This window comes from Macaca nemestrina, chromosome 7, assembly GCF_043159975.1.
Source record: "Macaca nemestrina isolate mMacNem1 chromosome 7, mMacNem.hap1, whole genome shotgun sequence".
Lineage (NCBI taxonomy): Eukaryota > Metazoa > Chordata > Mammalia > Primates > Cercopithecidae > Macaca > Macaca nemestrina.
The window spans coordinates 56,058,261-56,086,052 of record NC_092131.1 but is presented as its reverse complement, the minus strand read 5'-3'; the positions used below and the strand labels follow the sequence as shown (position 1 = coordinate 56,086,052).

Sequence of the window (27,792 nt, the reverse complement as noted above, 5' to 3'; positions counted from 1 at the left end):
ATCAGCTCATGATTCCCCATTACCAGTAAAATAAAATTCAGACCCTTTAGCAGTGTATACAAAGTTTCTCTGACCCCTGTCATCTCTTCAGCTTTATTCCTGCTCTCTTTTCTGCATGCCATGTAGAACCACTTTTAATTCTTTTGATGGAAATTTCAAATACCTAGAACATCCAATCTCCTTTGCCCCTCTACCTTGCTGCTTTACTTACCTGACTTTACTTAACACTTCACTGCATTGAATCATTAAAGATTCAGATCAAATTATTAGATCCTTTAAAAAGTTTTCCTGGATCCTCATCATAAGGTTGGATTTTTGCTGTTTGTTCAGTTGTTCATTCATTTACTTATATAAAGCTCTCTTACTGAGAACTTTCTAAATTGCAAGGGCTTGTTAGGTTCTAAAGAGATGGAGATAGACAAAAACATGATTCTTGCTCTCAGAGAGCCCTGACCTAGTTGGGGGCTACAAAAACATTGAACAAGGCCTGTTATTGATGCAAACAAGATATCCAAGAAGCATAGTTACCAAATGTCATCAGAAAGAAGCCAACCCCACACTCTGATTGCCCTTTGAAGAGACACAAATCACTACTAAAAAAGAAGCAAAGCATGAACCTGAAAAACTGGGTGTGAGTAGTTGCCTTCCTAGGTGATCTTCACATTCAAATCTCTGAATCCCACTTGACGCCACTGGACCTTACATTGAGAAATATAGCAACAGCCTGCATTTCAGCATTTGCTGTGTACCTCAGAGCCAGGCAGGCTTGCTGTGGTGGAGTGACAGATTATTTTTAGTTGAGCAGTTGGATAAAACGTTGACTGTGTTGACACGGTTGTCAGCTAGCTGGTTTAGGGCTTGGTTATCTGCCTTTACAAGTCTTTTCAAGGCTTTTGAGCATTCAGGCTTCTCCACCTACTTTCCATACATGATCCTGTCAGCAGAAAGGGGCTTCTCTCTGAAGATCCCAGGCTTGTGATTTTCCAGTGAGAGTAGTGACCTCTTCAAGCTATAAAGGATAGAAATGGCTTTATATATGTCTGGCAGAACCTACTGCAACTGAGGTGGCAAAGAATAGGACTCTTAAGAAGAGGATTTGGGGACACAGCTGGAATTGGAGTTGTTGAGGGTCTCTTAAGCAGGCGGTGGCCTTATCCCTCATGTGACCCCCGGAATAAATTACACTGCATAGAGTAGCCCTACTCTGTGAATAACATAGTCACATGAATAACATGTTTGTTTTTTAAGCCTTCTTGTTTTCTATTCCTTTATATCACAGACCCTGGAGATTTGGGCTAAGTGAACCCATTATCTGTTCATAAGCCTCAGGCATGTATAAATTATACTCCCAGCCTCTTTGTATTTCTTTGTTAGGATTTCATTCAAGGACAGAGGGTAAAGAGAAATAAAACGAAACTGGGAAGAGAGTTAGGGGAAGGGGGAGAGAGGGGCTGTGGGCTGTGACACCTGGATGAATGAAACAGCAGTAGACTCACACTAACACTAACCAAAGACAAAATGAAATAAACCTTGTCCTTAGAGCACAAGAGGAGGGAACATGCACAAAAGTAAAGGACAGCAGGGCTTTGGTAAATCTCTTTATTCATCATTGTATTAGGACTCTTTGAGTTTCTAATAATAGGAATCTAAACCAAGCTAGCTTAAGCAGAAAGAGGTACTGATTATAAAAGATACAGGATGTCTCAATCCAAGAGCGGAAATGTGGCTGGATGGGCAGTGGAAGCGAGAACTGCAAGGCCATTGAGAACTGCGAGTGCTCCATCACCTGTCTCTGCTTCTTTCTCTGTGTCTGCCTCTTCCTTTTCCTGAGAAGAAGGGATTTTTTAGCTGTCAGGTCCATATAGTAGGCACAAGATGACTGCCCATGGTTCCCAGGATCACAACTCATAGTTCCAGCTCCATGAAAAAAGAGATGGCTTGATTCAATACTTTTCAGTCTCCATAGCACATGGTCCTAGAGTGCCATCTCTGTTCCAGCAAGAATGAGCTATCTCCAGCTTCAATCAACTGACATTCGAATTGAACTCCATTATACAGACATAGACCCTAGGAATTAACCTGCCCATTTGGAGGAATGGGAATGGGAATGGGAATCATTGTAAGCTGGAAAGATGCTCTTTGGCAGGAGTTGCTATTAGTACTATGAAAAATAATGTAGATTTAAGAGCAAAAGATATAAGATGCAAGGCCAGGAGCATGGGTAAAATTATTGCTTCTTAATTAATTGGCTGTTCCATAAATTGACCCCACCGGAAAAAATGTCTCATTTCTCCCATATACTCACCACAGACCTTTCCAAGTGATTCCCTTTATTGTTCTAAAAGTGTGCTATGCAAAGTGTCACCTCCCTGGTTATTCTGGGTTTCTCACTGAGAATACCCTTCCCCCTTATTTCTTTGCCAATCTTATTCCTCCTTTAGGGGTCAGCTCAAGTTCCTACTTGTTCATGAATCTCTTTCTATTCTGATCATATTTACTAATCAATTTACTAATTAGTTTCATCTTCATCAAATAAATTTTTCCACCTAAACTACATAGTCCTTTTCAAAGACCATGTTGTCCACTTGTTTGCATCTTTCATGGTACTGGGGTGCACAAGCATTTTGTAAAAACTTTTTTTAGTAGACAGCTTTAAATTTGTATATTAAGAGTGTCATACAACAAAACATTACTATATTCCCCATGATATTCCCAATTACATTTATGGACTTGGAGATTCCAAGCATGAATGTAACTAGACAAATAAAACTGTGGTAATGGGGAATTCAAATTAAATTTTTTTAAAAGGATGGAATTAGTCATTTTAAAGAAAGATAAATTGTTTCATATCATTGTATGATCATACGTATCTAGCGTTTATAGTGTGCCTTCTGTTTAAAACACTTTAACATATAAAAAGAACAGACTGACTTTCTCGACGAGGACAAATATGTATAAATTAGTGAGCTGAATATGGACATTTCTAATGATTAAGTCATCTTTATGATGATTATGATAATAGATTGAAATTGAACTTCATGGAACCCTGTAGTGAGAAATGGTCCAGTTAGACACCATGCTTGGAACTAGAGAGAGGACATGTATTCCAGGTTTAGGACATTTTGAGTATTTTTCCAGCATTTGAGCTGAGAGTATCCCTTCCCTAAAATGCTTGTGTTCAATTTTATTAGGAAAAATGGAATACAATCCTCCTTCTAGGTCAACTGACAGTATTATCAGGGATGATAAAATCAGTAAAGTGTATCAAAGGACTAAATACAGGAAAGGGCTGTGTTCAAAGATAGCCAATGCTAATTCATTTAATTTGCTGAAAATGAAGCAAACACATTTAAAGTTGAAGTAAGGCATACATTAATAATGAAGCATAAAACTTCATTTTTATGATGGTTGATTAATTTTTAAAAGTTCAATAGATATTAATTACCAAGTACATATTTAGCCTTGTGCATCACATCTAACACCAATAGAAGTAGTACTATATAACTTTGGTAATTTGAAACCTCTGGGAAGTGAATTTTTCTGAATAGCCTAGTTTTTATACCAGATAAACTCTCCCTTCTTAAAAATGTAACTATTTTAATGCTAGTAGTGAATGTCTTTCTTCTTTCATTAAATAAATACATATAATATACTTTGCTTAATGACTGTTTTGCAAATTATTTACTTCCTTTAAAAAGAATCCTATCAATAAGTACATTCAGTTTAATATCACCTTGAAGGAGCAGGAAGAAGAAGACAACTTAGAAGAGTCACACATGATTTTATAAATACAAAAATAGTGGACACTTGTTCATACAATTATACTTTCTCTAGTGTCACAATCAAAATTTGATTGTGGGCATTCTTCACAATCATAGTGGAAAAATCCTTTAGGCTCACCTTTGGCCACTGGCAGTGATACTGGCATCACAGTGATTCAGGCCATCATGGTGATCTGTAGGGCATCAAGGTATTGCAGACATGGTGATGCAGACATCCTGGTGATGCAGGCTATCATGGTAATGTGGGGCATCAAGGTGTTGCAGTCATCATGCTGATACAGATGTCATGGTGATGCAGTCATCATGGTGATGCTGTCATGGTGATATAGTCATCATGGTGACACAGACATTATAGTGATGCAGTCATTATAGTGATGCAGGCCATCATAGTAATGTAGGGCATCAAAATGATACATCATGGTGATGCAGGCTATCATGATGATGTATGGCATCAGGGTGTTGCAGTCATCATGCTGTTACAGACGTCATGGTGATGCAGTCGTCATAGTGATGCAGGCCATCATGGCGATGTAGGGCATCAAAGTGATACAGACATCCTGGTGATGCAGTCATCATGGTGACACAGACCTCACAGTGCTGCCATCATCATAGTGGTGCAGTCATCATGATCATACAGGCATCATGGTGATGCAGGCATCATGGTGACACAGACCTCACAGTGCTGCCATCATCATAGTGGTGCAGTCATCATGATCATACAGGCATCATGGTGATGCAGGCATCATGATAACTTCTGCTTTTCATTCCCTACATTAGTGATCTTGCTCTCCATAGCATGTTTCATATTTTTAGTATAATTTCAAGACACATGAGAGAGTACTGAATTTTCTGGCATTTACACTGTTTGACATAGATTTTAATTTTCCTGACTTGAAAAATAAAGCCTTTCTTTAAAGTAGCCAATTAGCCAGGTGGGGTGGCTCATGCCTGTAATCCCAGCAATTTAGGAGGCAGAGGCAGGCAGATCACCTGAGATCAGGAGTTCGAGAGCAGCCTGGCCAACATGGCGAACCCATCTCTATTAAAAATAAAAAAATAAATAAAGTAGCCAACAGCTTTTGACCTGGTAAAAGAACTTTCTAAATAAATATCAGACCAACCTCTCCTTGTTTGAAAATTCTGTGATCTCCTCCCAGTGATTAGGCAGTTTCTTTTGTCTTTGCCCACATTGCCAGACCTGTGTATACTCTGTTACAATAACATGCTGTGAAGTAGTAAGAGATATATATGTATTGGTCTCTGCCCCCAGTTCCTGACACAGAGCTCCTAAAACCTTTGTAAATAAGGGGGCTAAGACAATCTTCGTTCTCGTATTTGGTCTTTGACCCTGATTTCTAAGAGCTATGTCATTTCCTGGATAATAAGAGCATATTTTGTTTCAGTGAGGCGACTCTTGGTGGGCTTCTAGATGAGCTAATAATCTATCATGCCTACATGACAAACCCTCTATAAAAATTCCAAAAGAACAGTGTTCAGAGCCACACACACTGGCTCATACCTATAATCCCAGAACTTTGGGAGGCTGAGGCAGGATGATAGCTTGAAGCCAGAAGTTTGAGACCAGCCTGAGCAACAAACTGAGACCCCATGTCTACAAATATTTAAAAATTAGCTGGGCCTGGTGATGTGCACCTGTAATCTTAGCTAATTGGGAGACTGAGGCAGAAGGATCACTTGATCCTAAGAGGTTGAGGCTGCAGTGAGCTATGATCATGGTACTGCACTCCAGCCTGGGCAATAGAGGGAAATTGTGTGTCTTAAAAATAAACAACAACAACAAATGGAGATATGAGATTTTTGGGGTTGGTGAACACATCCACCTGCTGGGAAAGTGGAATACCCCAACTCCAAGGGGATACAAGCTCCTACCCTCATGACCCTTCCAAACCTCACCCTATATATCTCTTTCTCCAACTCTTCACTTATAGCTTTTAAAATACCCTTTGCAATAAGTTGGAGATAGCAAGTGAACTGTTTTCTTGGGTTCTGTGAGCTACTCTAGCAAATTATCCAACCTGAAGAGGTAGCCATGGGAACCTCTGATTTGTTCCCATGTCGGACAGAAGTTGTGAGTAACCTGGGGGCCTATTACTTGCTATTGGCATTTGAAATGGGGCGGGGACAGTCTTGTGAGACTAAGCTTTTAACCTGTGGGATCTATTTCTATCTCCACATATATAGTATCAGAATTAAATTAAATTGTAGGACACCCAGGTGGGCCAGAGAATTGCTTGGTGTGGGAAAACCCGCACATCTGGTATCAGAAAAGAAGTATGTAGAGTGGTATGAGTACAGAGTAGGAGGAAACAGTTGGATTGTTTTTCTGTATACACTTCCCATCTCAAGCCTCCAGCCAGTATAATCTTTGAAATCCTTTTAAAAAACAAATTAAAGTTAAGTCAACCTTAGATGGCTCCATTAATGCAGGCAACCCAACTGAAGCCATGATTTTATGACTGATACCCTTAATGCAGAGGCAATTTCCCATGTGTATAGGCAATGACAGCTTGTCCAGGCTTATTTTTTTGCCTGATGGCTTGCAAGCATTTTGCAACATCAATTTTAAGATGTGTCTCAATTTCAGATGTAATGAAGATGGATTATATCTCTACCTTCTGTTTAAACTTGGGGGTCTGGTTTTTATCCTTACTGACAACTGCTTCCTCTTGGCATTGTCAAGCAGTCTTCCTAGGTAATTCTCCTGTTTTTTTGGAGCCTAGAATCACAGTCCGGTAGCCTTCATTGAAGCTGTCTAGAGTACCCCCCTGCCACCCCCACAACTCCTTACTTCCTGGTTCGCAGTCCCAGTCTGGTTTGGTGAGGATGCTGGATAGCAGGATTTTAGCAATTGCTAATCTGGGGAGATCCTTGGTGTGATCAAAAGTGAAGTCCTTCACTTGTGCAGTAGATCCCATCTCTCTAACCAAGAAACCTCCTCCAGCAATTTATTCTTCCACCTCCTGCCTATCCTGCATCATCAGTTTTTGATTCTCTACATCATTTCCATTATCATACAAACATGGTGTTATTTCTTCATCTTAAATAAAATTTGATTTTTTTCTTGATCCCTCCACTTCCCCTTCCAGCAACTGCCTCATTTGTTTACATTTTTTTGCAGTATGACTTTGAAAAAATCATCTATATCCACCATCTCTAATTTCTCTTTTCCTTTTCTTTTGCAAAGTCATTTTTATTCTGGAAATAATCTCAAAGTCACAGAAGAGTTGCATGTATGTTGCAAAGAATTTTGTTTTCTCCTGAACCAGCTGAGAGCAAGTTGTCAAAAGATGTCCTGTCACCTCTGAGTACTGTAATGTGTATTTTCTACAAGTAAGGACATTGTTCTACATACTCATAATACAATCATCAGAATCAGGAAATTAACATTGACCCATTACTACCTTCTAATCCTGAGATCCCATTGAAGTACGCAAATCATCCCCGTAATGTCCCTTTTGGCGAGAGGACCGAGTTCAGAATCATTTGTTGCATGTAGTTGTCCTGTCTGGCACAGTTTTTAGACTTCCATGACCTTCATGACCTTGACACTTTTGGAGATTATAGACCATTTTTTAGAATGTCACTCAGTTTGGGTTTGCCAGATAATTATAATTAAATTCAGGTAACAAAACTTTGGCATTAATATCATAGAACTAATGAGTATTCATTTCTTTCTATTCTATCAGTGAGACATTATCTCAAATTGTCACTGACTGGTAATGTTAAGTTTCATCACCTGACTAATGTGTTTTCCAGATTTCTCCACACAAACCTATTTGTTTTCTTTTTGAAGTTAAAAAGTATTTGGAATTTGGGAAGGAATGTGCTCTTTTATTCAGTGGTTTACAGTCTGCTACTATCATCATGCATTGTTGCTAGGACTCTACTTAATGTCTCGTGTGCTAGGAAGCCTTTCTACTCTGTCCCTATGTGATCTCCAGGATTGTTTTACTTTCTCCTTCCTGATATTCTTTGCATAGCCTGAAGTGGTTTTCTCCTATGCATGTGCCAATCAGTTTTTAACTAAAGACTCAAGATGAATCCTCCAGAGGCCTTAAGAGCTTTCTCTCCCCCAGTGTAATTCTTTCTTCTCTGCTATTCTCTCCTCAACTCAGGGAGATTGCTGAACTCTGTCTGGGTACTCCCTCCCTGTGCAGTGGCAGGCAGTAAGCTGGGGAAACTATAGAATTTATCTTATCTCCCTTCTCTCAGGTATCACTCCTCTGTGCTGACTATTGTCTAACAGTTAAAAATTATTTCTTCATATATTCTGCCCAGTTTTTAATTTGAGGCAGGACAGTTTAGTTGGCCCTTATTACTCCATCATAGTCAAAATCGGAAGTATAGAATGCTATACAAGCTCTACAGGGACAAGCATCTTTGTACATTTTGTTCCCTGGTTATTGCAAGTATCCAGACTACACCTGGCATATTAGATGCTCAGTAAATGTTTGTTGCATGAAATATCTGTTGAAGAAGATTATGTTTGAGAACTCCTTCAGCAGTTACTGTGAGTGTTGAATATGTGTCAGGCACTGATTATGTGGTGGTAAATAACACAGGTGTGGTCCCTGCCTTTGTGGAGCCCAGAGCCTAAAGGGAAAGGCAAATATTAAATGGCAAATAAACAGACGATATCCATAATTATAAATTGTGATAGCAATTTATAACTTTCTGTGAAAGAAAAGAATGTGAGAAAGTACTCTGAGAGAATAATGAGGAAAGTCACTGGATGAGGCGATCAGTGAAGGTTCTGCAAGGAGGTGGTATTTCTGCTGACTTCTGAAGGAAGATAAGAAGCCAACCCATTGAGGAGATGATGAGAAGAATGTTATAGGATACTGAATATGTGACACTCTGAGGCAAACAAAGAACTTGGAGCTTTCGAAAAGTAAAGGCGATATGTGAGAGGGAAGAATGCTACAACATGAACTTGGAGAGAGGGGCAGGCCCAGAACATGGCAATACCCACAGGCTGTTTTACAAAGTTTTGGTTTTCTACAAATTACAATGAAAAGTTATTGAAGGCTTTAAATAGGGGAATGATAGGAATCCACTTATATTTTAAAAATATCTTTCCAGCTACAGTATGGAGAATACTACTCCTGCACAGTTATGAACATAGGAAGTCATTTAAAACTGAGATAATTAAACATTTTTGTGCTCTCGACTCAATTGCCTGTCTGCTGAAGCCTATGGTCTCCTTCTCAGAATTATGTTTTTAAATACAAAAGAAACTGATGATATTGACATGAGGGTCATTAGAATATTTTTATAAAACATTTTAAATAATATTCTTTAAAATATTTAAAATATCAATTTTTAAAAATATATATGATGTAGTTATACAAACGTACTCCTTTGTTAACTGATTATGTAAGATCTATAGGCCTACAGTCATAAGGTGGATGAACATAAATGCAATGTTGAGGTGTCTGCAATGAATATAATATGATTGAAAGTATCTGGTTTCTATCAGTGGCCGAGTCATATGTACTGCTAAGGCTACTACAGTGTGTTGTCTATATTTATAATGAGAGTAAATGCTAAATTTCCATTTGAGGTTAGTGAAAAATAAAAATGGAAATTTTTTGTATTATTTGAAGTTCACATACCACCCCCCGAATTCTATCTGTGGACCCCTGGGGTAATCCAAACTAATTGCTTTTTATTTACAAAGTTATTTTAGTAATCACAAAGAGAGAAGACTGCAGTATGAACTGGGGTAGCTGCAATAGAGATAACAGGAAGGGAGCCAAATTAGAGATATCTCTGGAGGAAGAATCAACAGGTCAGAAAAGGGAGAGATTTTCTGGAGTTAGTGGGGAAATCTTTGTAGAAGTAAGCATAGGAATGTAAAAGAAGCTGTGTGCAAAATGTTAGCAGGGATTGTCAGAAAGCAGAAAGATCCGCTAAGCAGACTATTGCTGTGACTCATTATAAGGCAAAGGACAAGGAAGACAGCCACAGGTTAGAAAGGAGGAATGTTCATGAAGATTAAGTCAGGGACACTGAGACTCACAACTCAGTAGCTCAGGAGCTGTGGGACCTGGGGCAAACACTTAATGAAGCCTCCACTTCACATATTTAAGATGAGAATGATAATAGCTTGTGACCCATAATGTTGTTGTAAGGATTAAATAAGATACCGTATGTAAAGTGGTTAGCACAGTTCTGACACATAGCAAGGGCTGATAAATATTAGCAATTATTCTGATTACTGCTGGGATTCTGACACTGTTGGAGCATTGCCCACAGGAGATTGCAATCTCATTGAGGAAACAAGATAAAACACATAATATATTTTAAGAAGGAAACCATTCAGAATCAAATGTTCAAATATAAAGATGTGAGCAACTCTAAGTTATTAAATTTTCCTAGTATAGCACTTCCTGTATCATAAAAAGATTTTGAATATTCATGCCACATAGTTGTATGTGAGTGTTGCAAATGAGTAGGGATGGACGGTGCTGCTTCTCTTCGTAACAAATGAGTTTTAGAAATCACTGATTTACAGCCTCTGCTGCGTAACAGCTAAGCTCCTGTTGGGTGTAACAATGACTATTGCTCAAACTAGAAGAAAGAAGGGAGAAAAAAAGTGATCTCACTTCACACTGAAAGTCTGTCCTTTGTTTGCATGTAGGGGAGCTAAGACATAAAGAGGCTGTTTCCTTTCATTTTGTCATAGAGGCATTTCATAAAGAATTTCAATTTCAACCTTTGGAGCAAGGCCCACAGTTGAGTAGTTTATATGCAGATGGCTGTGACTTAATGGCAACACATTCGAGTTCAAGTTCTTTTTCTGCTGTGTGCTTTGCTGTATGATATTGAACAACTTACATAATCTGCTGAGCCTCAATTTTTCATCTATATAAAGACGATAATAATTCTTACCTCAGGATTACTGTGAAGATCAAAAGAGGAAATTTAACTCAATGTCTGGAACAAAATAATTACACAATAAAAATATTTTTATAAGTACTGTAATGTCTATTAAAGAGTGAGACTGATTTTTACGTACATATCATGTATTGGGTTGACTAGGGTCCCCTAAAATTTATGCCTACCTGGAATCTTAGAATGTGACCTTACTTGGAAATAAGGTATTTGTAGATGTAATCAAATTAAGAGGAATCATACTGGATTACGGTAACTCTAACTGGTGAGATGAGAAATTTGGACACACAGGGAGGAGAATTCCACAGAAAGACACAGACACTCAGGAGAGAATTCCATGTGAAAATCGAGATTGCAGTGATATGTCTATAAGCCAAGGGACACCAAAGATTGCCAGCAACCACCAGACACTAGGAGAGAAGCATGGAACAGATTCTCACTCAGAGCCTCCAGAAGGGACCAACCATGCTGATGCCTTGATTTCAAACTGCCAGCCTCTAACAGAATAAATTTCTGTTGTTTTAAGTTACCCAGTTTGTGATGACTTGTTCAAGACAGCCAGAGGAAACAAATACACGAACCAATACCTGTACCACTTTGTGTCAGTTAGTGTTGGCTAGAGGTTGTGGTAGTAACAGAAGGTGCCCTACCCTTCATTCTTAGGGGGTTTGCCACAGCACAGGCACACTTCTCACTCCTACCACATGTCAATCATAAATCAGCTGCCACTCCACACCGTGTCACCTTCATCAGGAACACTGGCAGACAGAGCAGCCTCTGTCTGGAATGTTGCCTCTATCTGTTCTGTGGCAAAGGGAACAGAGAGTCAAAAAGCTGAAGGGTTTATGGGATGAGAAGAGGAAACTGATTTCCCTACCCAACCAGTAAATCATAAAGTTGAAGTAGCCTTAAGTAACAAAGGCTGGGTGCAGTGGCTTATATCTGTAATCCCAGGACTCCAGAAGGTGAGGCAGGAGAATGGCTTTAGGTCAGGCGTTCAAGACCAGCCTGGGCAACATAGCAAGAAAATGTTTGAAAAAACAGCCAGGCATGGTGGCATCCACCTGTAGTCTCAGCTACTCGGGAGGCTGAGGTAGGAGTGACAAAGGTTTAATCAACTCAGCCCTGGGACAAGAAACAAATCAAGGGTATGGCCACTATGCCATTTGTTAAAATCTCTGCATCAGTTAGGAGGGTTCCTCATAAATTATTTCAGTTGGATAAAGTGGCATAGAGGAAGGGACATGGCAAACTGTGCATTGGCTCCGAAAGCTTCTGCCTATAAGTTATCCATATAAATTCTGCTCACGTCTCTCTGGCCAGAGCAAGCTTATGTCACTGGGCAAGTCTGGTGTCGTCCTGTGGGTATGTGTGTCCCACTTGTAGGGAGGGGCAGTGACTATCTTTAGTAATAATATAATTCACCCCAATCTTACATTAGATTATCCTTTCAGTAGTTGCCTTGATATCCTTTCAGTAGTTGCTTGAAAGGCTTTCATAGTAGTACAGTGGTGTTGCTTTCATGTGGAAATCTGTTTTTTTATATCATAAATTTGACCCCAAATGGGATTCCTCAGGTTGATCATTTACCTAGTCCCCAGATGTAGCTATAGATGGCTTTTAGTTTATTTACTGAAACTAAATCCACCCTCTCATGTAGTAAAAATTTCCTCTGGTGAAGATGGTCAAAGGAAGGTACTACAGGGAACTCCTAACAAGCAGCTACAAATGTGTTCTAAGAAATGACAGCATCGCCAGAATCAGTGACAGCCTCCCAGTGAAACATCACTAAAGGGCACAATGCTTGGTTAAAGTCACAGATATAACACTTTAATGGATATGATACATAAAAATATGTATTATATAGTGTGTGTATACATAGATATACCTCCTGATGTCTGCTTAAAAAGGGAAACTGACAAGGCTTTAAGCATCCCTAGCACAACTCCTGAAGCCGAGGCATGGCTACAAAATGATAATAATGGCTAGCCTGTGTGGAAAGCTTGCTATGTGCCAGACACTAAATGATTTACATGGATTATTTCATTTAACCCTTGTTACCAGGGCTGGGACTAGGGTGGGGCAATGAGATATCGGAGCACAAAAGTGAAGGAGGACCGGGCACAGGGGCTCAAGTCTGTAATCCCAGCACTTTCAGAAGCCGAGACAGATGGATCACTTGGGGCCAGGAGTTCAAGACCAGCCTGGCTAATATGGTGAAACCCTGTCTCCACCAAAAGTACAAAAGATTAGCCAGGCACCATGGCACACACCTGTAGTCCCAGCTACTAGGGTGACTGAGGCAAGATAATTGCTTGAACCCAGGAGTGAGCCGAGATCGAGCCACTGCACTCCAGCCTGGGCAACCGAGCGAGACTATCTCAAAAAAAAAAAAAAAAAAATGAAGGAGACAGCCACCCGCGGGGCTGTGTAAGTGCAGGGTTGATACCTGCATGCCCCTGCTAGCGAGTGCCTCCTTTGGTTTTGCACCCTAAGTGCCTCACTCACCTTAACCCAGTCCCAGACTTGCTGGCAAGAATCCTGTGAGGTCAGTGTCATCAACTTTCTTCTTTGCAGATGAAGAAGCAGAGGCTTTTAGAGGCTGAATATCTTGCTTCACTTTCACACAACGATGGAGCAAGGATTTGACGCCAGGACATTGGGCTCCAAAGCCTTGAGCCTTGACTGACTGTACCAGATTCCAGTGTTGGTTGTTTTTGTCTCCTTTTCCAGGTGTCCAAGGCAGCTGCAGATTTGATGGCCTACTGTGAAGCGCATGCCAAGGAAGATCCACTCCTGACCCCTGTTCCGGCTTCAGAAAACCCGTTTAGGGAGAAGAAGTTTTTCTGTGCCATCCTTTAAGTCTTCAAGAGGGGCCTGAAGAGCCTCCGGGCTCCTGGGACATTGACGTAGAGTTTTTAGCAAAGTGGGCACCTTTCTAGTCCACGGCATTTGAAGAGCGCGAGGAGAACCATCCTGGAAACTCCAGGCTATGCATGTTTAAAGATCTGGTCCCCTTTATGAGAATGCAAGCTGATCCACATCCTGAGTTAAGAGATCTGATTCTGCCGAACTGCCTGGAGGAGGGGAATATATAAAAATAAAATTGGTGTCACTTCTTTTCTGCTATCCCCCAGTCCCCCCCAAAATCCTCATGTTTCTGCTTCATATTTTAAAGAATAACAATTAAAACAGACAGCTGTACTGAGGTAAGATATGTATGACCTTCTTGGAATGAATATTGTCTTTAGAATACCCTTTGATAAGCTGCGCTGTCCGTGTAAGCCGAAATTCTGTTTAATGGCATTGATGTATAGTCATTATGCCTTTCTTTTTCTTTTTTCCTTCTCCTCTACCCCTCCTTCCACCCCTTCCCATTAGAGTAGTGTGGAGATAAGGCTGGACTTGTCTATCAGATTGAAATCCAAGAATGATCACATGAAATGTTTAGGGAGATGTTCCCCATGGTGTATCCTCGTGGTAACAATGACAAAAAATGCCGGTTGTCTGTGTTCTCTTTTCACTATTCCTAACATGTGTACATGATAGCTTTGATTCTGCAAGTAAAAGTAAATCATGTGTTGTGACTGGTGCTTTCATATATTTGTGACAATTTTTGAGTAATATTGCATGAAAATGTCCCTACGTTACATCCATTCAGAAGTTTTGTTGTTTTACTCTAAAGCCAGGAAAGGAAATGAGAGGGGAAAGACCCTGGGGAGGAAAGGAAATCTCAGTATTTTGAAAATTGAGATTACTTCAGAGCCTTAGCCATGCCTAAAATACCTCTGCGTTAATAGTGGTATAAATGCCTCTTCAATACGTTTTCCAGAATCCAAAGCATTTTGGTTTATCCGGGACCCAGGGCAGCACAGCTGTCACCAAGCAGGAGAGTTAAGGATTCACCATGAGTTGGGAAGTGCTTTTGCCATGAGTATGAGCAAGTTCCCTCCTTCCCTGAATCATGGACATTCTAGATTAAAAGAACATTTTTTCTGCTCTTAAGAAGAAAACCATGGCCCTCCTTTGTTCAAGTATTGGAAGAAATAAACCCACAGCTCCAGAGAATGTGACCATTCTCAGAACTCGGGCTCTTCAGAAGGACCTCGAATCGCCACTCTTTGGGCAGCAGGTGCGGCCCCCACAGCCGGCTCTACCAGGAAGAGTTCTGGCTCTTCTGTCCACTGAGATGGTCTTGGTTTTTCACTTAACACATTTTTTAATGGAATCTTTGTTTTTGTTCTCCATCTTGTTTGTTAGAGTCTCTTGGTCTTTATTTACAAATTCCTGGCAACTAGAGTGCTCCTTTCCCAAGATATGGTAGTGAGAGTAATTTTTCATTGTAGATGTAGTCTCCATCAGTAACAGCAGGCCCTGGAAGGCTTGATCACCTTTTTCTGTGTCATTTTCAGTCAAAGAGGCCCTCTCTTACATCTTGTTTGCTTTCAAATCCCCAAATACCATCTCCATCTCCCAATTAATTTTATTCTCCCCTCTTTCCTCTCTATTCTCTTTCTCCTGTTTTTTTTTCTTTTTCTTTTTTTTTTTTTTAAGGCATGAAAAAGGAAGAGAAAAAGATTTGCTATGCCAAGGACAGATTTTGAAACAGACTTGGTAAATGTTTTCCTTAGCTCCTTCATGGGCATGTGGGTGAAAGAATAAATACATCCAATTAAAGCTCATGCTGGGGTCGGGGAGAAGAAGATACTGAAACATTTGTGAAATGTATCAATGCACTTCTGTAACCAGATGCTTCTCTTCAAATTGTGGGGTTTTTGTTACAGTCAGGACACCCATGAAGATTTAGGGGTGAAAGAAACAGCAGAGTATTTATTAAACTACAGCATTGTACAATTAGCTTAGTAACACTGTGGCATAAGCTAAAACATATCACGGTTTTTAAATGGGCAAAGCATGAATTGAATATGTGGTCACATGAAAACAAGCATGAATGAATAAAGCACTCTTTGGTAGTGATTAAGGCATCATTAGAAGGCCCAGACGATTTCCACTATTCACAGCATTTCCTTTTCTCAGAAGGACTCTTTATATTTCCATGTAAATCTAGATCTTTGGAGCAGTTAAGATGGAATTACAATTTCTAGGGAGCATTTTAAGGAAAATGTTTTGGCTTTTTCATAATTTTATGTCTTACAGTATGGAATTATAATACGAAAATCTTTATATGAGTTTTGGCTTATTGGTATTTGTACTTATTCAGGGGAAACAGTCTTTCGATTACTTATGCCTCTAAAGAGTTTAATTTCTTGAGAAATTCAACAGTCCCATCACCAGCATAATTTTATCTTAAGGAATAACTAACAGGAAAAGTCAACTTAATTATTTAAGACCCTAGTTTCTACGTATAATATATTCAATAGTAATGAAAATCTGCCATGGAATTAACTAATAAGTAGTAACAATAAACTTCATATTTAGAATACAAAGTCTATAAAGAACAATTTTACATGATCTTCAATATCAACTCCAGTTTAAAAGGTGTTATTTTTAAAACATTTGAAACCAAGTACTGCTTAATTTCAGTCAGAAGATGCAAATAAATACTTTGATCTATGTCTGATTTTGCTAATAATATTTGAAGGAGATTGCCTACCAAGGACAAATTAAACAATACATTTAAAAATCAAACAACAAACGATTTCTCCATACACTCATAGTCACATATGGAATTTTGAGAAAATAAAGCATGCTGTCTCTAGGAATTTTTATACTTCTTTTTCTTCCTAAATATTTGCTTCTAGCTGCTCTTGGCAATGATAAATTGTTACGTATGCATTAATGTTTTGCAGCCCAAAAGTTGTTCACATTTTTCCTATATAAGATCTGTGGAGTGTGTGTTTCAAAGAGAGAACTACAGAAATGTTAAAGCAGGAAAACCTGAATGTGATGTGCACATTTTCATCCCACATGGACAATGTATGTGTTTTAATAAATGGAATTTTCAGATTCATTTCATATGCAGTCAATTTCATTGTGGAGGCCTGTGGACCACCTCACCCACTGATTCTGTCGCTAATTGGAGAAGGACCTGATGGTACGAATGGATGGGGAAATAGGAATCCATTGATTTTCTTTAGGATTTTGTTAATAGAGATGTCCTGAAGAAGAAAAACCTCACTTGACAGTCTAAAAGCATTTCTTACTGGGTCTGTACATCTAGGGTAGAGCCTTTGGAGACCGAGAAAGGTGGGAGCTGTGAGGAGAGTCCAGGGCTCTGTGACAGGGTGGACTATGCAGACAGAGGAGCTGTATTGACACTCTCACTTGCTGCAGGTATGCCACAGTGGGCTTTTTCCCTCAGGAAAAATAAAAACTGAACAACAGAAGTGCTATTCTCTGTAGCTATCCGTGATTTAAAAGGAGTACAGGAGAAGCTAAGTCCTTAGAACTCTAGATGCAGCTGCTCCTCAGAGATCTTCTCAGTCAAGAAAAGACTTTCGAATGTCCCTCAGATTATGCCAGTAACAGACCCTGTTAGTAAAGAAGGAAACACTGGATCTCCTGGGACTTGTGCCAGCAACAGCAGCATCTTTAAACCATGGATGAACGGGACCACTTGGAGTTTGCACACTAGTGTTCCACTGACATCAGTGTTTCTGAGACTGTGGTCCATGGACCACTTGCTTCAGAAGTGTTAATACCTGGAATGCCTCTTTACAAGGCAGATCCTGAGCTACCCATGAACTCAGAATCCCTGGCAGTGACTCAGGAACATGCATTCTGTTACATGCTATAGTCTGAGGACCACTACAGTATTTATGACAGCTAGCTTTTCACACTGCCAAAGGAAAGGCACAAACACTCGTAAATATTCTCGCTCTTCTTCCCACAGCCTCCAGAAGTGACTGCCTAGGCATGAACATGTAACTGAAGGGTGAGAATCTAGCCAGCAACTAGACATGCCACACTGAGGAAGACGCTGCTGGGCTTTGACTCTGCTCCTGTTTTGTTGTGCCCCTGCGGGAGGACTGCCTCCAGTTCTCATTCTTTAATAAGCTGGTCACATTGTAGACAGCGCTTACAATGACAGAGGGAATTGGAGCTGGGTCAGCTCCAATCCACAAATTGCAAATAATTTGCCAAGGGAAATCCCTTTCCCTTCGGTTCTGTCCCACATCTACATTTTCTTCTATTTAGAACCAGGAGACTCAGGCAGAATTTATTTTAATGAAGAAGGCCATGGGCTCCTGGGCATTTCCTCAGCAAGAACTACTGCTGTTTCTCCCTGGAAGTCATAAGAACAGGCGGGAGCAGGGTATTGCATCTCTACTATGAAGCAACAGAAAGACAGTGCCTGGGGAGTTCAATCCACCTGTGCTCAAGCATTAGCATGCACTAGAGAACCAGAACTAGACCCCAGTGCTCCCATACGACCTTGGGCAAGTCCTTTGACTTCTCCCACTATAAAGTGGGGACAAGAATACCTGACTCATTTATCTCACAAAATGGTCAAAAACAAATAAAAGAGGCTGGGCACAGTGCTCACGCCTATAATCCCAGTGCTTTGGAAGGCTGAGGCAGGCGGATCACTTGAGGTTAGAAGTTCAGCCTGGCCAACATGATGAAACCCCACCTCTACTAAAAATACAAAAATTAGCCAAGTGTAGTGGTGGGCACCTGTAATCCCAGCTACTCGGGAGGCTGAGGCATGAGAATTGCTTGAACTGGGGAGGCAGAGGTTGTAGTGAGCCAAGATCATGCCACTGCACTCCAGCCTGGGTGACAGAGCGAGATTCCATCTCAAAAAAAGAAAAGAAAAATGAAAGAGGTAAAGGGGCGTCATGAAGGCAGAGGTGGTAAAGAACCATTAGACTCTACTTGACAGCAACCTTCGAAGAAAGGAAACCGCTAGATAGCTCCTGCTCACCTCTTAACTCGCCTCCTTTCTCCTTAGTCCCCAAACGCCCTGGTTGAGACCCTCAGTGTCTCATGTCTGAATTCCCATCACACCAGCTGGTATGGCCATTCTGACGCTCATCTTCTCCCACTTTCACCCAATTGACCCTGAGTATTCATTAATTAGGACTTCTTTGATTGCAAGAAACCTAATGCCCCAAAATAGGTCCCACTTCAAGCCCAGCTGGATCCAGGTGCTTAGAGGATGTCATGGGATGTCCCTGTCACCCCTTGGCTATGCTCTTCTCTATGCTGGTTTAATTCTCAGACTCTTGCCTTGCAGCGTCAAGATGGTGTCAGCAGGCCCAGGTTTACATCTCAACAGTTTAGCGATCAAGGAAGAAAGATAACAACAGCTCTAGTAGAAGCCTCTACCTATATCCCTGGAACCCTTCCTAAGACACTATTGGCTAGATCTGGTTCCTGTGCTCGCCCACTCCTGGACCCAGGGATAGAGGTAGAGTCATTGGGCCATGTGGGCAGAACAGTGGTTCTAAGGAAATTGAAGTGCTTTTGCTATAGGAGGCAGGATTGAAAGTTAAAGGCCAAAAGCGACTGATGCCAACCACATCTTAACAGATTTATTGATGTTACCTCATCTTTCACCACGTTCAGAAACCCAAGGTTCTCTGGTTCATAGTGCTCTTGTCAACCACATCACGTCCAATTTCAACTTGAGAGTCAGGCCGCACTTGGCTAATCCCATCTTGCCTTCCAAACCCTCTTTTCCAGTTCATCCTGTCTCCTTCACTGTGCTGTGAGTTCATCCCACTTCCCTGTCTTTGCTGCTTTTTACATTTTTTTTTTTTAGACAGAGTGTCACTCCGTTGCCCAGGTTGGAGAGCAGTGGCGTGATCTCAGCTCACTGCAATCTCCACTTCTCAGGTTCAAGTGATTCTCCTGCATCAGCCTCCCAAGTAGCTGGGATTACAGGCACCCACCACCATGCCTGGCTATTCCCCACTTTGCTTCTGATGTTACTCCCTCTGAAATGTCATTACACAACTCCTTGAGTAACTAAACTTGCTTTTCTGTCAAGGTCCAGCTTGAATTCCATAAGGTCTGTGAATGACTTCAGGAAATAGGAGCCTTTTTCCTCTCTCCACTCCTGTTGCCCTTGTTGTCAGTATTGTTGAGTATTTGACTGTGTTTGAGGTGTTGTGCTAGGGTAGACGGCATGGCACCTGCCTTCATGGAGCTTGTGGTTTAATGGAGAAAGTAGACAAGTGAATAGTCAGTTAACAAAGTGGTCAATTCTAGGACACAGAAGCTAAAGGGAGGATAGAAGTGATGACCAGCCTGAGGAGGTGATGCTGGAGCTAATCGTACTTAAATGAAAATCTTTGAGGCAGAGTTTCACTCTTGTTGCCTAGGCCAGAGTGCAGTGGCACAATCTCGGCTCACTGCAACCTCTGCTTCCTGGGTTCAAAGGATTCTCCTGCCTCAGTCTCCTGAGTAGCTGGGATTACAGGCACCCACCATCACACCCAGCTAATTTTTGTACTTTTAGTAGAGAAGGGGTTTCGCCATGTTGGCCAGGCTGGTCTTGAACTCCTGACCTCAGGTGATCCATCCGCCTCTGCCTCCCACAGTGCTGGGATTACAGGCATAAGCCACCGTGTCCATCCAAGAATCTTGTCTCTAGGGTAATGTAACCTTTAGGAAATAAAGAACACTGGGTGGGTGGGCTTCTCTTTAATCTTTCCCTCATTTTAGGGCAGCTGAGAATGAAGCTCTCCCCTGCAAAGGGGTTGGCAATTGGCTCTGCACACAAAACAATGGGCCAAAGCTGAGTGGAGGTTGTCACCTCTCCCCCTCCAACCTCTACTGGCTCCATGTCTTCACAACATCATGGGGACATTCTCTTCAGCCAGCAGCCCTTTGGTCTGGGTGATACCACCATGCACCAACCTGGAAGTCAGGTCTCGTGGGCTTCAGGCCCAGGGGCTGGAGGAAATACATTGCTGGCTGCATCACCTTAATTTCAGCTCCCAGGAAAGAGGCCCTTCCACTATCTACTTCGAACAGTATCTGTAATTGCCCTTCCCTGTGTGTGCATTTGGCTATTTGCATTTGGATATAAATTAACTAGAACTTTCAATAAAATTAAAAATTCAGTTCCTCAGCTGAACTAGCCATGTTTTAAGTGCCCAATAGCCACATGCAGCTAGTGGCTATTGTCTTGGACAGCACAGATATAGAACAGTTCCATCACTGTGGAAGGTTCTATTGGACAGTGCTGCTCTAGGATAATAGCAACCTTTTTTCCATTACAAACAACTAACAGAATATGTCTTCTCCTTGAGCCCAAATTTTGACAAAACATCAAAAAGAGGGTGAGAAAGTAAAAGTAGTGTAACGACCCCTAATAATCACAACGATTGGCCACTGGTCATGGTAAATCATTGGTCATGGTAAATCATACAGGCTGTGGCATAGAAGAGATAAACTGAGGACTATATGTCATTCTTGGAACCCTCTAAGTCATATATTCACCTGTCAGTCTCACTCATGAACATACAATGATAATAATCATAATGATCACAACAGCAGCCGCAACAATCAAATGAACGCTTACTTAGTACTTACCTTTGAGCAAGGCACAATGCTAGACATTTTATAGACAGCACTTCATCTAATTTTCACAATAGCTCTAGGACACGGGTATTATTTATCTCCTGTAGCAGATAGCTTTGTGCCTCATGACACATCCGTGATCCACTGCTGATTTCAGCCACAGCTGCAGTGGAGAGTTCTCTGCAAGCTCATTCTTCCCAGTGAAAATTGGCGCCCCTGGGGCAATCCCCAGCCAATGAGAGATGAGTCTGGAGAAATGCCTCAGGCTCCCACCCTTTCAGAGGGGCATCTCTGGATGCATTTTATATGATTTCTCTGAGCATCCATAAGACAATGCTCAATCCTCAATCAGCCACAACAGTAACCAGCCCAATAATAGGCCATATTGCTTTTTCTCACTTAAATCTGCCTCATTTTCTCTCTTCCTACATTTCTTCTTTCTGGGATCACCCTCAACACTACCTTTCATAAACTACCTGCATCCAGGTCCTTGACTCAGGCTCTGCTTTGGGAGGATCTCAAAATAACTTCACCCCTACTTTACAGATGAGGAATTTAGCGTTTAGAATGGTTGACATTTCTCTAAATTCCCATTACTGTGAAGTGGCAGACCAAAGATATAAACCTAGGTTTGTCCTGATTCCAAAGATTTAACTTTTAACTATGATCTTATAGTGTAAACTGGAATGTAAGTACATAAGAGGGAGGTGATAATAAAAGCTCTGAGTCAGTTCTTATTTATAGAATAAGTGGATTATTTATAAACTTCAAACCTCTGAGTTACTTCTCTAAAATGAAGAAGTCAGTGAGCTCATGTCAATATTTACCTTTTCTTCACGGTGGTCATTTGGTACCTAGAAAGTATTGGCAGTAGCTTCCAGGTTCATCTTGCACTGAAAATATTTCCTGGTATCAAGGAGCCTGTGCAAGGAAGAACAAGAAGAGTGATTCTAACAAGGAAGGCACATAGAGTGTTTATGTTTTTCTTCAGGACTTTCAGGAAGGAAAACTCTCTTCCTTTACAGACTGCTCTTCCAATACCTGCTTCTGTGTCATCTCAGAGCCCAGTGACCCTCCAAGGGTCAGAAGCAGGATCATCTGAGTAAGAGTGAAAGCTTCCAGAGGCTTCACTCTCCAAGCCATGATTTTGAGTAAAGGATCAAGAAAGAATTTTAGGACAAAGGCCATTGCAAATGCAGTTTCAAGGACTCACTCAGAGCTTCTTTGGGAAAAAAGAATGGAGCTTATCTCCTTCCCCCACCATCGCTCCATTTCCTGTCCCTACTCCAGAGACATGTTATGTCCCACTCAAGCTTGTAACACAGAATCCCAGCACAGATCAACAGATGCTGCTACACATGCACACACTTGCATATGTGCACGCACAAGGAAAGGCTGTTCCAGAATGCTTGGGAAAGCCAACTGTCACTCTCAGAAGGGACCAGCATGATATGCTGGCATGCCCATCATCAAAAAATCACTACTCCCACCGCTAGGTAATCTGGGTTTACTTTATAACAGCAGTTCTCAAAGAGCATTCCAATAACTCTTGAGGGGCCTTGAGCCCTTTTCAGGGAATCTACAAGGTCAAAACTATTTTCATAATTTTATTATGATGTTATTTGCCTTTTTTACTTGCCTTCTTTCATGAACATAATTGGATATTTTAGAGGCTACATATTGACGTCACAACAGATTGAATGCAAACGCACATACAAGAGTCTGTCTTCTATTAAGCCAGACAATAAAGAAATTTACAGAAATGTAAAACAATGCCACTGTTCCCACTGTATATTTTCTTGTTTTGAAAAATATAGTTATTCGTCACAAGAATATGTTATTTATATTACCATGTAATGGGCTTGTTATTGTTATTTTCAATGAATTAATAAATACTTTTTTTTTTTTGAGACGGAGTCTTGCTCTGTTGGCCAGGCTGGAGTGCAGTGGCACGATCTCAGCTCACTGCAACCTCTGCCTCCCAGGTTCAAGCAATTCTGCCTCAGCCTCCTGAGTAACTGGGATTACAGGCGCGGGCTACCATGCCCAGCTTATTTTGTATTTTTTTTAGTAGAGACAGGGTTTCACCATATTGGCCAGCTTGGTCTCAAACTTCCGACCTTGTGATCCACCCACTCCAGCCTCCCAAAGTGCTGGGATTATAGGCGTGAGCCACCACGCCCAGCCTCATAAATACATATTTAAAAAATTTTTCTCACTTTTAATTTCTAATATGGCAAATAACAAGAGCTATAACCCACATAAGCCAAAGCCCTAATAATTTTAGGAGGTCCTCAATAATTTTCAAAAGTGTAGAAGTTCCTAGACCATAAAGTTTGAGAACTGCTGTCTTGTAGAATGCCTTTTAGTTCCACTCCCTATTTTGCAGATGGGAAAGTTGAAGTGCCATTCAAAATTATATGAAATGTAGTGGTAGAGTCATGAGCAGAACATAAATGGAAAGAGGAGATGATTCAAAAGGGCAACATAGAAGTGTTTTAGGTCATTCCCTAGGACCGTGTTGGAATGTTTTCTAGGAAAACATTCCTGAATTCAATTTCATAATTAAACAACATATTGAAAGACAATTTTCCACAAAAGCAAAAGTCAAATCATGACTCTCACATAGGTGTTAAATGAACACATGTCAAAGATTTTACCTAACTCATTATTAATAAGGAAACAAGGCAGATGTTACAATTGGCCAAAGCAAAACTAAATAAAAGAGATTTAAAGATCAGGAATACTGAAATGAATTTGCAAATGGGTGCAAAATTGGCCTCTTTCACCAAGGAGCAGACAAGTCAGGCCTCCACTAGACATGATTCAGTTGGGTGTGTAAAACAAGGATTCTTTTGCATTGCTATCGGTTATCTACAATTTACAGTTACAAAATAGCTCAAAGGCAAGGAAAGGCACTGAGCTCCCACAGAATCAGAATTAGATTACTTCGAGCCAAGTGCTGAGGCTCATGCCTGTAGTCCCAACTACTCAGGAGGCTGAGGCAGGAAGATCAGGCTGAGGCGGGAGGATCGGGAGGATGGTTTGAGTCCAGTCCAGCCCAGGAAACATAGCAAGACCCTGTTTTTAAAAACAAAAAACAGAGAAAGAAAAAAAAGAATTAGATAACTTGGAAGAGTAATACTGTAAACAATGCATTGTTTTCTACTGAAGTACAGGTTTTTCCTTACAATTGAGACCCCTTCAGGTGCCAGACACTGAGTTAAGCTAAGTAACTCAGAAAAAAGAAGAATTTAGTTTGGATCCTGTTCTCTAAGATCTTACAATCCATTCCTATTACGTCCCATCACTAACACTGAAGAGCACCTCTTTTCTCACAGAAAGACGTGGCATTTCTTAGGGTTTGTCTCTATCTGTCGGGTAATAAAAGCTAACATCAATTTAGTGCCTCCTGTGTTTTGGCTCTTAACACCCTCCCAAAAGCCCTATCAGATAATGATATCCTCTCATATTACAGAAGAAGAAACAGAAGCTAGAGAGTTAAGTCACATGTCCAAAATCTCAACCGGTAAGGTTCTTTTGGGGACCCAAACCTCAGTAGATCCAGTTCCACCTTCACGCTCTCCCTTAATCTGGTGCCAGTTCAACAAAGAGACTCCTCCTTGGCAAGAAATGCGTGATGCAGTTAGTATTCACATTTCACACCAGAAAGAGCAGTCGTTTTGACCCTTGAGAATCATGTGTTTTTATTAACCCCCTTAACTCAGTCAGAATTTTTAACAGCACTTTGCTTAGTAATAGACATGGTAGAACCTGAAGGATGTTTTGGTTACTTCATCTTTCTTGGTGGACAACTATTTCTAGATGGTCTAGGAAGAAGAATTTGTAAAGATATTCTCTCTGAGAGACATGGGCATTACAGACGGAGTTGAGAAGTTGGGCTGAGGGTTGGCTCAGAGCAGGAACTGGCAAACCACAGCCTATGGGCCAAATCTGGCTGGTTTTTAGATGGCCTATGAGCTAACAATGGTTTTACTGTTTTAATCATGGAAGAATGTTCTAAAATAATTTGTGACATGAAAATTATATGAAATTCAAATTTCAGTGTCTATAAATTTTCATTAGAATACAGTCACACCCATTAATTTCATGTTTTCTGTGCCTGCTTTTAAGCTACAAGGTTCATGCCCTAAGATAGCTTTCTCGGCCGGGCGCGGTGGCTCAAGCCTGTAATCCCAGCACTTTGGGAGGCCGAGACGGGCGGATCACGAGGTCAGGAGATCGAGACCATCCTGGCTAACACGGTGAAACCCTGTCTCTACTAAAAAATACAAAAAACTAGCTGGGTGAGGTGGCGGGCGCCTGTAGTCCAAGCTACTCGGGAGGCTGAGGCAGGAGAATGGCGTAAACCCGGGAGGTGGAGCTTGCAGTGAGCTGAGATCCGGCCACTGCACTCCAGCCTGGGCGACAGAGCGAGACTCCGTCTCAAAAAAAAAAAAAAAAAAAAAAAAATAGCTTTCTAAAACAGATTTGGAAACCAGGGTGATGTTACAATTGGTCAAAGCAAAAATTTAAAAAGAGACATTTAAAGATCAGGAATACTGAAATGAATTTGCAAATGGATGCAAAATTGGTTTCTTTACCAAACGGCAGACAAGTCAGTTGAGCTTCCACTAGACAGAAGTCAGTTGCATGTCTAAAACAAGAATTCTGTTGCATTGCTATCAGTTATCTACAATTTACAGTTACAAAATAGCTCAAAGGCAAGGAAAGTCACTGAGCTCCCACAGAATCAGAATATGATAACTCTGAACCAAGTGCAATGGCACATGCCTGTAGTTCCAGCTACTCAGCCAAATAGTTCTTCTATTTGCAAGATTGTCATAGATACCGTATGGCCTACAAAAGTGAAAATATCTATTATCTGGCCCTCTACAGAAAAAGTTTGCCAATTCTGGCTTAGAGTGACCTTCTGTGTCAGAATAATTTCTCAGAAACCCCAGAGTGAGTAGTTCAGAAGGACTTCAAGATGGCGTGTCCTAAATGCCACAGGGCTCAGAATTACTGGGGGAATTTCTGTTATTTCAGGAGACTTGGTAAAAAGGCCAAACCCCACCGGAGGCTTGAAATCCTAGCCTGAATACCACTTTGGGAAGGTTCTCCGCTGGGTTTCCCGCAGTTGGCACCGCTATCACTCCATGGCTGTTCTGGTTCATGTCCTGTGGAAGTCCACTTGCCTTTACCATTCATTACAATAATTACAGCTAAGTGGTGCCTCCTGTGTGGGAATTTGCCATCCCTGACAGGAGCAATCTTGCACATCGTTCTTCTTTCTCAAGCGCGCCCTCTGCTGGTCAGTTCTCAGAAGGCGCCACATCATCGCGTCTTTCGTCTGCAGATGCTCTTGGCAGCCAGAAGCCGAAGGTTATTTTGATCTAGAGACGAAAGCATTTTGGCTATTGTCTCCATGGCTGTTCGAGTTTTCGAGTACATAGGCATTACTACCTCAAGGTGTAGAACTTCTTCACTGTAGAAGACGCTGATAGAACAAAACTCCCTTTGAATGCAAACCTTTGAATGCAAAGTAATAATTCCCTAGGTAAGCTGGAAAGGCCTAGGTAAGCAATGCCCTGTTGCATGCTGGCTCCCCAAATTACTTGATAATAAGGCAAAGCTGAGTGCATAGTTGCCACCATAGGGAAGTCTCAATACACGAAGAACAAGGTCTTATTTATGAAGACTGACGTCTGGTTTAAGGGAGATCTTGTAATATTGGAGAGGGAGGCCTGATTAGAAATGGGTAAGGATTGTGACATAATAGTTTAGGATTGGTGGACACAGCAAGGGAATGTGAATCTAGGAATGTAAACTGTCTGTTGATGACTTGAGACTTTCCAGAAAGTTCTCCCATGAAGCATAAAGATTTGCAACTTGGATCTTCCAGGGCAAGAGTCTCTAGGCTAGTAAAGTTATGGTCCTGAAGGTGATGAAATTGTAAATAGCTGGTTAGGGTTCTCAGCCTCATAAGAAAGTGAATACCATCTAGGAGGCCCAGTGTGAATACCATGTGAATGTAGCCATTGCCCTGGTGACTTAGTACAAAATGTTGGGCCCACTCTGGGCTTCCAGCTTTGTTAGGGGTAACTGGAAGTGTGTTTCTACCTCTTTCAGTGTGTTTGGACATGGCAACTCTGCAGCTATAAGGTAGCCCACTAGGAAAAGAGATGATCTTTCTAGGCTGCTACGATACTGGTTTGACATGAGCATCTGTGTTAGGTTGGAAGGTGCCAAGGTTAATGAGAGACAGACTCTTGGGATCCTGCCCCTACTGGGGAGGAGCTCTGCAGAGGCCCACATTAAAAAGCTACAGAAGGTGCACAGTGGACAGTGCCTAGGCTTGGTTGGATGTGGGGAAAAGTCAGGGAAACCTGCACATGGTTGATGTCAAAACTGAGTTTTGAAGGGTGATGGGAACTCACTAGGCTGGGAAAGGATCCAGGGAAATGCAAACTGTCTGTTGATGACTTGAGACTTTCCAGAAATTTCTCCCATGAAGCATAAAGATTTGCAACTTGGATCTTCCAGGGCAAGAGTCTCTGGACCAGTAAAGTTATGGTCCTGAAGGTGATGAAATGGT

The 27,792-nt window shown here is 41.2% G+C and overlaps 1 protein-coding gene across 5 annotated transcripts in view; it reads left to right on the top strand.

Annotated features, from left to right (window-relative positions):
- Positions 1–16,671, top strand: part of LOC105481826 (G protein subunit gamma 2) — a 127,360-nt gene extending 110,689 nt beyond the window's left edge. For all 5 annotated transcript variants that reach the window (XM_011741579.2, XM_071100187.1, XM_011741578.2 and 2 more), the window contains one exon: positions 13,434–16,671. In XM_011741579.2, the coding sequence (XP_011739881.1) occupies positions 13,434–13,562 (129 nt within the window). In that variant the 3' untranslated portion in view covers positions 13,563–16,671. The remainder of the gene's footprint in view (positions 1–13,433) is intronic.
- Positions 16,672–27,792: the final 11,121 nt, after the last annotated feature.